At 37.9% G+C, this 13,247-nt stretch overlaps 1 protein-coding gene across 1 annotated transcript in view; it reads left to right on the forward strand.

Annotated features, from left to right (window-relative positions):
• The window catches only part of Lrch1 (leucine rich repeats and calponin homology domain containing 1), a 167,925-nt gene that overhangs the window by 76,006 nt on the left and 78,672 nt on the right, over positions 1–13,247 (forward strand). The window contains exon 2 of the mRNA XM_042685436.1: positions 7,331–7,475. Coding sequence (XP_042541370.1) covers positions 7,331–7,475 — 145 coding nt within the window. The remainder of the gene's footprint in view (positions 1–7,330; positions 7,476–13,247) is intronic.

Here is a 13,247-nt window from a genome sequence, read left to right on the forward strand (position 1 = left end):
TTAGCTACTCAGGAGGCTGAGTTTGTGGTTCAGAGTCAGCCTAGGGAGGAGAGTCCATCAGACTTTTATCTCCAGTTAACCAGCACAAAAGCCAGAAATAGAGCTGTGGCTTAAGTGGTAGAGCATCAGCCTTGAGGAAAAAAATAAAAGCAGAGTGAGTTCAAGCCCCAGTATCAGTGCACAGGCATGTGCGTCCATGCACACACACACACACACACACACACACACACACAAACATACACACACATGCACACAACTCCCCCTCCCCCCCAACTCCCAAATCCTTACAAACAATGGATTTTACTTAATTTACAATTCTTCCAGGCTGAATCTGGAAAGGTTCAAGGCAGGAGTTTAGGGGTAAACTCATTTAGATTAGTTCTTGGCTCTGCTGCTAGATCTGTGTCCTTAGACAAGTAACCTAATCTCTCTGGTCTGTAGTGATACATATAACTGGGATTACAACTCCACTTGCTTCTCCTCATTCTGACTTATGGAGGAAAAGATAAAATTCATTTTCTTTGATTGTGACCAATTCAAAATGTACAAAACTTCATTCCAGTTCAGCTGTTTTTGTCTTTCAAATTGTATCCAAAGCTGAAAAGGAAGTTGGAGTAGGAATCAAATCTAGCAATGGTTAACTCTGATTTGAGTAAGATTTTTCTTTCCCAAATTGTATTTTGGTAAACTTATCCTGAGGTCCTCCTGGGCTGGACTCTCTGCCCCAGGGAGAGTGGTAGGCCTGAGGCTGGAAAGCTGAGATAGGGTGGGCCATTTTGTCAGGGATTTCTGTGGAGTAACAGGCCCCAGTGGCCTTCTTAAGGGCTTGGGAGGGCCAAATTTCACTAAGAAATTTTGATCTTGAGCCCCAAGCTTTCAGAAAAAAAACAAACCAAACCAACAAAACCAACAAACAAAAAAAAAACACCCTCTCCTGGAAACTCCATTGTGCCAACAAGGCTGAGAAACAGTAGGCATATATTTTATTTAGCAAAAGAGCTCACAGCTGATTCTTTGATAGCTCGACTTATTTGTGAAAGACTCAGGGCAATAAACAACAAGCATGAGTACACGTTCTTTGCCCATATTTATCATCACCTCTTAAAGAGTTTTGTGTCACTCATATCCTACTGAGTCTTTCCAGTCCTTAACCCATTGGTCCCTGCTCCTTCATTTTGGCTTTCATTCAAGATAAACATAGGAATTATCTTCCTAGCATTTGTTTGTTACCTGTGAATTTTATCCCCCACATTGGTCTCTCTTTCTCTCTTTCTATCCCATATTTCCTCTCTCCCTCCTTTCTTCCCTTTCTTCTTCTCATCCTAGACTTCATTCTACTTCACTCATTTTGGCATCAGGAAACATTTTGAAAACCTTTCAATGCTATCTCCCCCACTTCACTGTTTATAATTGGATTATCCACTTCAGAATACGAACGTTGCAAAACATCTTCATCCAGGCTGACTTCCCCCTTTTGTGGGCATCTTCCTCATTATGGGCTACAATGTTCTCCAACATACAAGATGATGTCCACATTAGCAAAACTTTGGAAAGCGAACCTACCCATTTTTTTTTTTACATTCTCTTTTTTTCTCTTCTGCTAACAAAATTAATTGAGAATTAAATGATGCTCCAGAGACAAGTAGCGAAAACAAGTTAGGTCATTGCAAATGCATTCACTGTAGCAGTGGTTATGTGAGGTTGGTATAGGTTGCAATCTGAGTCAGGATTTTCACTTACAAAGCTTTATGTAGTCACCTCTAAAATCCAGTCTCTCAGCTGACTTCTCATCTCTAGGTTGATGGTGATGTAGCGGTGAACCTCTAATATGCTAGCAGGCAAACTTTACCTACTCTGTTTGCTTTCCTTTACCCAAAGTCCAGCTCTTAGTACCATCCTGCCTTAAGGTTCATTCTGGGTTTACCTCATCTTTATTTGTAAAAGTTCAGCTCCTTGAAAGTAGGCCCACGTGGGTTTTCATTTAGAAACCATGTGATTATGGTACATATTTATGGAATACTTACAGAGAGCTTTTTTTGGTATGTTTTTTATTGTAAAAATGCTATACAGAGGGGTTACATGAGCAAGATAATGTGTACATTTCCTATTGAGTATTGTTGCCTCCTCCTCTGTTTTCCCCTACCATCCCTTCTCTTCCCTCCTACCTCCACAACTACCCTACCCACCCCCCCACCCTCTGCCGAAGTTGTAAAGTTCATTTTCAACATAGTGTTTTGTATATCTCATTGTTATAATGGGTCAACCTGTATCCTTATTTAAGCATTTTGTTTTTTCCCTTCCCCTCCCTGAATTAGAGAAGTGTAAATACAAAATGCAGGGCACCGACATCAAATACAATGAAAACAGGGGTTATACCGTGGGGGAGGAACATACAAATCAACAAAAGAATCACATGGTACATTATAAATACATTAGAAGCAATAGCAAGAAAGAAAAAAGACATTTGTGTCCCTATCTTGGGGTTCATTTCACTTAACATCATCTTATATGGTCATATGTACATAGCTTTTGGTCTTTTCTGCTTGTCCTACATATATACTAGTTATTGCAAATAAGGGAAACCATGGGACCTATGTTTTTTTGGGCCTGGCTTACTTCACTTAATATAATTTTTTCTAAGTCTTTCCACTTCCTAACAAATGGGGCAATGTCATTCTTTCTTATAGAAAGCGTTTTGTTTTGTTTTGCTTTTTTTCTTTTTCAGTTTTGTTGAGTTTAAACCATGCTGAGCTAGGCAACTGTTTTTTGTATATATGATGAGTCTAGGCTATGTGTAGATTCTGCAGTACAGAATGTTCTCTTCTAATGTAGTAGCTGTGATGCAAACCCAGATTGACGGGGGGCCTATGGCACAAGTAAGTCCTCACTAACTCAGTGGATATACACGTCTGCTTAAGGCAGATGCCACATCAGCACCTCCGAGTGTTATCTTTTTGGAATGCATAGTCTGAAGCTTAAGAAGAAAAGGATCCTTGAAAGAGTACATACAGAATAGCACAATTATAATTAAGACTTCAAGAGAAGAGTTTGGATACAATTTCAGAAGAGGGCAAAACGAGCATTTGATCAGGAGTACCCTGCCTCCTTTTCCTTTCAGTAGGCAGAACTAAAAATTCCACTTTCCAGAGCCTCAGAGGGGCCCTCAACTCGGCACCTGCCTCTGGGATGCAGTCAGACTGCCAAGGAAGTAATTACAGGAAGGAAAAATGCTGAACTTTCCCCTCAAACCTGGAGATTGTGGAGGAGAAGATAAGAAGGGAGGCGAGCAAATAAAATCCGTGTTGTAAATAGTAATGGAAATAGCAGACTGGGTATCTGAGTTGCTTCTGAAGATACTTCATTGGAATTTTCTTCTTTGAGTAGAATTCGAAGGAAACAACACATTTGAGTTTTCTGGGCAAATTTCCAGCTGAGTAGCACATAGTTAGTAAAGAGATTTCTGGAAGTCTCCTTTCTGTTTTAGTCGGAAACATTCAAGATACAAAACTTGCTTCAACTTTTTCTTTTAGTTGGAAAATAAGATTAAAAAAATACTGTCTTTTGTACTATTATCTTTAGTTGTACAAAGGAGTTGCCTTTAACAAAGCAGTTTATGAAAACAGTGCATTATGATCCTTGTCACTCCTTTCAATATTCCACCTCACCCCAGCCCATCCCTTCCCTCACTTTCCTTAATTTTTTAGATATGTATTGAATTGTCTGCCATGAAACAAAGTAGTTTATGTATATGATGTGTCTGATCTGTGTCATCCCTTCAACATCTTCCCCTCCCCTTCAAGCCACCCCTTCACTTACTCTTAATTTTGTGATAGACACAATTAATTCTTGACTGCATTCTCCCTGCTTCTCCCCTTCATTTGTCTACCCTTCTCTCCATGGCACTCTTCCACCTTTACAAGTACCCATTTCCTGGTACTTTTTTCTGATGGGGAGTTTTTTTTTTTTTTTTTTTTTTAATTTAGACTTGTAGGCTCACGCCTGTAATCCTAGCTACTCAGGAGGCTGAGATCTGAGGATCCCGGTTCAAAGCCAGCCCAGGCAGGAAAGTCCGTGAGACTCTTCAAGTAAACCACTAGAAAACCAAATGTAGCACTGTCGCTCAAGCGGTAGAGCGCTGGCCTTGAGCAGAAGAGCTGAGGGACAGCACCCAGGTCCAGAGTTCAAGCCCCATGATGACAAAAACAACAACAACAACAAAAACAATAGAAATGGAGGCATACATGTACCTTTTAACTAATGTTTAGTAATATAGGCAGTTAGAGAAAACATGCATTGAAGTCTTTGTAGGTAAAAAACATTCTCAGTGAGTATGTTCTGCTCACTTCTTAACACCGAGAAACTCTTCCAAAACCAACTGCCTTTACCAGGTTCTTGCATGACTCTCTAGAAATAATTTATGGTTGAATCGTGTGTAACTGTCCACCATGAAACACAAACGCTTTAGTGACTGTTCTATACCTGGCTTTTCAATAACATTCCAGTACATTTTGGAGGTTGTTCCAGATCAGTCCATAGGGAGCTCCTTCATTCATTTTAATAGCTGTATAGTATTAGTATTCAGGAGATGATGATACTAATTTATTCTATTACATGAGATGGAATTAATACTCTATTAATATTTATTGGTTGATTTAATCTTTGAATCATTATAATATTTATTAATAGTCTATGAATATTTAACAAGCCCTCTCTTGGTCTTTAAATTGCTTTCTTATACTGTTTCAAACTATGCAAAAAATACGTCATTTGGACATGTATACCTGTAGGCTAGGTGGAAGCATATGTACATTATTATTGTTAATTGTGTACACTTAGGTGTAGAACTTGATGTTTTGTGATACATACATGCAGTATGGTGGTAACTACAGTCAAGCAAGTGAAGATGTGTGTCATCTCACATAGTTACCTTTGTGCTGGTGTCGAAGAAGCCCTTCTAAAATAGACTCTCAGCACACCTCTAGTATATAACTCATTATCTCCAGTATTGCCATAGTTCCAACTGGATAGTGCTCCTCTATATTTACTCACCCCCCCTTAACCGTAACCTTATCTCTTTGATCTATACCTCTCCATTTCTCCTGGACCCACCTGTAATTCTGATAGACTGCAAAAATGTCTTTATTTGCATGTCCCTCATTCTGTCTTCACTATGTGTGTGTGAGAAAATATTTTCTCTCCACTGTTGAGATAGGTTAAAAAAATACCCCAAAACAAAAACAACACCATTCTGTGTAGTTGTATTGTGTATTGTTCTAACTGCAAGAAGGAAGATCTTTCCTCATATGCTTATGAACCATTTGTGTTCACTTTCCTGTAAGCTGACTTTTCCCTCTTTTTTGCTTTTTAATTTTTTTTAAATTGATGTTATCTAATGGAAACATTTCTTGTTTTTGATATTTAGCAGTAAATCCATTCTTTTTCTAATGTGCATGAATTTGTGTGTGTGTGTTCACACATATACAGGAAGAAAATACCTTGATAAACTCCTTTTAGTTAGGTAATTGTATAAATGCAAATATTTGAAAATATTCTAAAAGTGATACATGGTGATGAAAGTAGCACTCACTAAAATCATGGAAGCTCAAAGAATTGTAAGTTTAATGGCTGATTTCATGCTATAAAACATGCCCTAGGGGCTGGAAAGGTGGCCCAGTGGTAGAGTGCTTGCCTTGCATGCATGAGGCACTGGTTCGATTCCTTAGCACCATATAAGTAGAAAAAGCCAGAAGTGGCGCTGTGGCTCAAGGGGTAGAGTGCTAGTCCTGAACTGAAAAGCTGAGGGACAGTGTCCAGGCCCAGAGTTCAGGCCCCACCTCTGACTGACTAACTAACTAAATAAATAAATAAAACATGCCCTAATAAGGCTGTTGTAGTGTTTTGCCAAATTCCTTTTTAGTATTCTTGGGGTGATTTTATATATATGTATATATATATATAATATATATATATATATATTATATATATATATATACACACACACACACACACACAGATACATGCACCCACATTATTAAACTTATGTTCTGTTTCATATATATACACACATTATTAAACTTCTACTCCATTTATATATATATATATATTTATATATACAGTATTACACTTATGCTCCATTTACATCATGAATCGTTGAAGAAATAGAGGTACTTATAGAGTAAACCCCACTTATTGGTAGCATATTGATATTTTAGGTAAAATGTTTGTTAATTTGAAAGTTAGGATATATGTCAATATTTAAAACGAGATTCAAATGTAGTTCTTTTGTATACCTCTTTAGGTCATAATATCAGTACAATACCTCACCTCCCCTTTTTTGATAGAGGTAGTAATAATATTCATTTAGGTATGATCAGAATTATTCCATGTTGCAATACTCCCTTCCCCATCCTGTTTTGAATATTAGTGAATTTATTTGTTGTAAGGCCTATCAGGGAAGGTGACTTTTTTTGACTTTTAGTTCATTTATGGTATTGACTTGCCTGTCTTTTGACTCCCTACCACTCTGGTCATGATGTGATTCCTTAGGTCTCTGTTACCTATTGTTTACTGCCCATCTTCAGTTCATACTGAGTGAGACCCTCCTGGTGCAGGCTGAAGTGAGCTACCATTGTTGTTTTCAAGAGTGGTGGTTTATGTTACGTGGTGGTTATGCCTGCCATTCCCACTTTTATATGAAGGATGTTACCATCATTTTGTTGTTAGGATGGTGACCCTATAATGCCTGCCAGATGTTTTGCATTGCTCTGCAGAATGTTTATGTCTGTCATGTTTGCAAGTTAGGTCAGTGGCCTTCTCCTCTACCGGTGATCAAGCAGAGACACAGTGTTGGATCTTAATAGGCACCCTTGATTTATTTCAGTATTATAAATAGGTACTAAGTAATTCTAGTGAATAAAATATTTAATGTCTATTATATGGCCCCTTTGCAGAAGATAGAGAAGAGGCATGTTCCTTGTATATAAAAAGAGATTATACCCTGTTTGGAGAGATAATCTGTGATGAATGCAACATTGAATGAATAATTAGGGTAAATACATGTGTCATATACTTGTCTAAGGTAGACTAAGTTTGAGATAATTTTCAGATAGAGTATAAAGTTCCCTTTGTTGGCCAGGTTTACAAATGAGAAAACTGAAAAAGTTATAACTATGTTTTTGTTCATTCTTCTTTATTTCACGTATTTTTTAATTTGGCTAAGAAATAGCAATCACCATGCTTTAGTAATAGAGGCGCAAATATAGTGGTGCTATTATAACTTTATATTGAGTATGTTAAACATTTATTGACAATTGTTTTCTTTTTTTCATAGATTTATCTAAAAACAGACTGGTTGAAGTTCCAATGGAATTGTGCCATTTCGTGTCACTGGAAATCCTTAATCTTTATCACAATTGTATCAGAGTCATTCCTGAGGCCATCGTCAATTTGCAGATGCTGACCTACTTGAACTTGAGGTAGGTTCACTATAAAAAGTGCAATCAAATGAAGTTATTAAGCACCAAGTAATGACGCTTTCATTTCTATCATTTTTCTTCTGAGCGCTTTCTGATCTCCTTCTGAAGTTAAACATACAGAGACCATTTAGGAAATGTAGAATGTTTATAGAGCCTTTACTATTGCTTTTGGTGTTACTTCCTTGAATGCCAGTATGACAAGATTTTTCCAAGAAATAATTCTTTCAGTTTTATTTGATTTCTTCTGGTAGAATTGTGATTGGAACTCAAGATCTTGTGATTGCTAGGCAGACACTCTACTACTTGAACTACACTCCATCCCCCGTCCACACACCCTTTTTTCTTTAATTATTTCTTTTTCTTTCATCACTTACAAGTAAACTAGGTCAGGAACTCTCATTTGGCTTACTTTTTGAGTCTGACAATTTGCTCGCTACTTGGAGGTGGACTCTTGGGGATTTTTCTGCCTACACTGGCTTTGAACCATAGTCCTACAGATTTCAACCTTCCGAGTAACTCGGATTACTCTTGTAATAGTGGGTAACTGTTACACCTAGTTGATTGCACAAATGTAGATAATCTAGATAACACCGGTGGTATCTAATTAAATTATTATCTCTTCTAAAATGTTCAGTGATTTATCATCCATATGTCAGCGCTATCTGTGTAGTCTTCTGTCCTCAAACTAGCCTCAATGTCCAGCTGTCTTTCAGCTGCTAATGAGGAGGAACTCAGAATACTATGAGTGAAAGAGCTCAAATAAACAGGCAAGCTCATCTAGTTATGAGTAGCTCAAAGCATTTTCCTTGCTATGTTTCTTAAGGGTTTCTCTCTTATTTCTGTTAACCTGGGAAAATGACTTGTTATTAAATCAAGTAGTACAAACAAGTAGCTTTTCAAGCTTTACCAGTACTTAGAAATTAAACATTTGCCAACTTTGGGGGAAGGAAGTGGGGAGAGGAAAAACTTGGAGAGAATGAGGGAGGTAATGACACTGTTTAAAAGGAAATGTACCCATTACCTGAAGCATGTAACTGTAACCCTTCTGTATACACCTTTACAATAAAAATTAAAAATTAATACTATAGTATTAATTTTTTTTTGTGGTGCTGGGGATGGAACCAAAGCCATAGTGTAAGACACACACTTGGTTTACTATTGGGCTACAATCCCATCCCCATGCTCACTGGATTCTGATTTTTCCCTCTCTCTTAATAAACTGTATGTAGAAATCACTAATTTTGTACACTCCAAAGTGAGATAGATACCATATAAAAGTATGATGAATTTATGGGAAACATTCCCTGTTGATTCTCTGGGGAATACAGCCCTAAATATTCAATGATGCTGGTGATAATAATGATGGTTTTGGTAGTGGGGGTGTCATGCCACAGCTTATTTTCTTGGCTGGCATACTCTTCTCAGTGTTTTATTAAATGCCATATGACTGGTGTCAACAACTCCATTTATGTGTTAGGCTAGAGGTGGGTTTGATTAGCACATAAAAGAAATAAAACTTCACCATGAAATGCAATTAAAAACACCAAAATGTTTTCCTCCACTTTCTCACATGATGGAAATGTCATCTTTGTAGAGGAAATTGATCTATTGCTGTTTATGTAATCTGTGTTTGAAGGATCTGGCCTTTTAATCTTTGCTTCTTGGTGTTCATAACAAAAGGGTCTATTAGTGTAGTGTATGTGCCACTGTGTGTCTTCCTGTTAGAAAGTATCTAAGTCCAAGAAATGTGGCCAAGAACAATAAAGGTGAGTAGGTAAGACGTGTTCCTATCTAGGAACAAACATCTGGAACTTGAAACACTGAGAAGTTTAAAATCTGTTTTAAGTTGTTGGAAAGGTAGTTGTTGATGAAGTTCATAAATAATATATACATTAAGAAAAGAGAATGGAGCTGGGCACCGGTGGCTGAAATCCTAGATACTCAGGCGGCTGAGATCTGAGGATTGTGGTTCAAAGCCAGCCCGGGCAGGAAAGACTGTGAGACTCTTATCTCCAATAAACCCTAGAAAATTGGTGGAGCACTCGCCTTGAGCTGAAGAGTGCAGGGACAGCGCCCAAGCCCAGAGTTCAAGCCCCACGACCGACCAAAAAAAAAAAAAAGAAAAGAGAATGGCAAAGGTCTTGGCAATCGTTGGAGTGTTATAAATCTAAGAGTAGGGACCTTGGCTTAGAAGTCTTATCTTATGGAGGTTCAGGAATAGAGGCTGCCCAAAAAGGAAAGTTCAGTTCTTTACAGACTTCAGTCATTCTGCTTCCAGAACTTGGGCAAGTGGTTTTACTTTTCCCTGGTGAAACCACAACCCTTTGGGCCATGGTTTATTCATCAGAAGTCCCTGTCTGCCCCAGCCTGCTCGGACTGGGTTCCTAGGCATTGCCTGATTAAAAAAGAAAAAGAAGAAAAGAGGCCAGTCTTGCACAAAATGTTGTCGCACCATAAAAGGAATGTGTTTTGGCTCCTTTCTCTGCCACTGGTATCATTTTTTTTGGCTGTTAAACAATTTACGAAAAAGAGCCAACTTCCTGATGGCTGCTTAACCTGTATCCCCACATTCTTCTGGGACTCATTCTGAGATATGATCTTTAGTCCTCACAACCTTGTTCTCTGTTGGAGTAATCAGGTACATTAGGGTTGTCTTAGAAAACACAGATTATATTATATACACACCCATATGTATATATGTGCACAAATTTAACTTTTGTTGTCTTTTCTCTTTGTATCAACATTTCTGAAGAAAGTGCTCATGTGCTGGTTTTCTTTAGAAACTGGAGGAATTGATGGTGTCTTCTTAAACTGGAAAAAAGGAGGAGCATTGTTTAGTATAGACTTAAATCTCACATTCTTTCAATGAAGATCTTATCATTTTCATGAGATCTTATCTCAATTGAAGGGAAAATGAGAATACTTTACCATCATACACATACACATATATTATATATGAAGCTGGCCTTTGATAGCCAAATTGTGAAATGACAAATTAGCAGCAATACACCCAAATATAATGAACTGGATGGGAATGTGAAAGTATTCATCTTAAAAGTTAAAAACATTTTTCACAGAATTAGCAGAATTGGGAGAGGCTTTGTGGCATCCAGTGTATCTGTATGCAAGACTAGCCCTGTATAGTTTAAGCCTTACCCTTTCGGGAACTCTAAAGATATCTGTTTATTTTTAAATGGAATGCTGAGTTATTGGTCTCTAATGTTTTAAATGTATTTGTAAATTGTTGTGTTTGGAAAATAGTGTATGTTGGAATTGGTGGCTGTCAGGCTTTCTTATGCATGGATGAGTTAATAATTGGATATTTCTTATCAAATTCCATTCCTTTTAATATAGCCCATACTTGGCAAGACTTACAGAGAGGGTTTTTTTCCATTGGACACATCACGTATTAGCAGGTGTTGTTTTAGTTCGCTGTGTGTATTGAAAAAACAATAGTTATACAGAAGGAATATTTTGACCTTCATCTCTAGAGCACGATCAGATGTCATTGGATTTTCTTCCAGTTCTGCTTCCATTTTAATAGGATGTTAAGATCTGTGTGCTGCAGAGTAGCTGTCTGGAAATGTGGTGAATATTTACTTTTAACTCATTGTATACATTATTCATTTATAGTTAATTCTCCATGCCCAAATGAACAAGCTCTGAATCACATTTATTTTCTTAACTAGTCAGATAATTGCCATTTTATCAATAGTCAACTTATTTTATTTCCTCTAAGTATATTGCAATTTACTATGTCTTCTAACAAATGCTTTCACTATGGCTTCTAACAAGAGCTAAAAAATACACATGTACAAGAGGAGTGGATTTTTAAAAATCATCACCATCATCCTACCATTTTTCAATAATCAAGTAGAATCTAGGTATCACACTATTATATCTGAGCCCTTTAACTGTTTTAGGTATGAAATAGGAATTTTTCCTAAGTATAGAAATGAGCAGACCATATTGCTTTGCCTCTGCATAGTTTGTGATGCTCTTGCACCTTTGTTATCTTTGTCTTTTAAAAATAGTGATTTGCTATGGGGCTGGTGGCTCATGCCTGTAATCCTAGCTGCTCAGGTGGCTGAGATCTGAGGATCACAGTTCAAAGCCAGCCCTGGCAGGAAAGTTCGTGAGACTCTTTTTTTTTTTTTTTTATTGTGAAAATACTGTACAGAGGGTTACAATTACATGGGCAAGATAATGAGTACATTTCTTATCAAGCATTGTAGCCTCCTCCTTTGTTTCCCCTTCCCACCCCCCCCCCCCCGTCCCCCATCCAACCCTCCTCCCCCCCACCAAAGTTGTAAAGTTCGTTTTCGACATAACGACTTGTACATCTCATTGTTGCAATGGGTCCACCTGTATCCCTATTTAAACTTTTTGTTTTTTCTCTTCCCCTCCACAAATTATTCTGACACCAAATACAGTGAAAGCAGGGATTATTCCGTGGGGGAGGGACATACAAAGCAACAAAGAAATAATCTTATAAATGTGTTAGAAACAATCGCATGAAAGAAAAAAACATTTGAATACATATCTTAGGGTTCATTTCCCTAACATCAATTTATCTGACCTTTTCTGCTTGACTCAGACATATACTAGATATTGCAAATAAGGGAAACCATGGGACCTATGTTTCTTTGGGCCTGTCTCCAATAAACCACTAGAAAACCGGAAGTGGTGCTGTGGCTCAAGTAGGAGAGTGCTTGCCTTGAGCTGAAGAGTGGGAGCTGAAGAGTGGAGGGACAGCACCCAAGCCCAGAGTTCAAGCCCCACGACTGACCAAAAAAACCCCACCAAAATGGTGATTGTATCTTATTGTTGGTTTCTCTTTTTTCCCCTAGAAATACAAATTTATGCATTCTTTCCTTTTCTTTATTCATATTTCAACAATACTCTAATTGTGTCTGTGTGTATACATATATAAAACATGTGTTAATATGTAAATGTGTGTATATATATGTGTGTGCATATATATATATATAGTACATATATATGTACACACACACACACACACACACACACACACACACACACACACACACACACACACACACACACACACACACACACACACACACACACACACACTTGAACTCAGAGCTTGGGCACTGTCCCTGAGCTTTTTTTGCTCAAGGCTAGCACTCTACCACTGTGAACGACAGTGCCACTTCTGGCTTTTTCTGTTTATGTGGTACTGAGGAATTGAACCAGGGCTTCATGCATGCTAGGCAAACACTCTACCATTAAGCCACATACCCAGCCCCCTTTGTATACCTCTGTGTGTGTGTGTGTGTATGTGTGTGTGTTTTATTTTATTGTTTTGTTGGTCGTGGGACCTGAACTCTGGGCTTGGGCCTGGGCGCTGTCCCTCAACTCTTCAGCTCAAAGCTAGTACTCTATCACTTGAGCCACAGCGCCACTTCTGGCTTTTTCTACTTATATGGTATTAAGGAATTGAACCCAGGGCCTCATACATGCAAGGCAAGCACTTTGCCACTGAGCCACATTCTCAGTATCCCCCACCCCCATGTATATTAAAAACAAAAATTTCATTTATTTCTGATTTGACCTGTCATTTCCTTCCATTCTTTTGATCTAAATTCTTAACAAGTATTTTTTTCCTCTCAATTTCTAAGTTTGGGGTGATAATTTAACTCATTGACTTCTAGTTTTGTTTTTGTTTTTTTAATCATCGTTGTTTGATAGTTTTTTAGAGGTGGGCCCTGGGCTAAATTGGCAAGTTTGAGGCTGACATCAAACTTG

This window comes from Dipodomys spectabilis, unplaced genomic scaffold, assembly GCF_019054845.1.
Source record: "Dipodomys spectabilis isolate Male_0828 unplaced genomic scaffold, ASM1905484v1 ptg000095l, whole genome shotgun sequence".
Taxonomy (NCBI): domain Eukaryota; kingdom Metazoa; phylum Chordata; class Mammalia; order Rodentia; family Heteromyidae; genus Dipodomys; species Dipodomys spectabilis.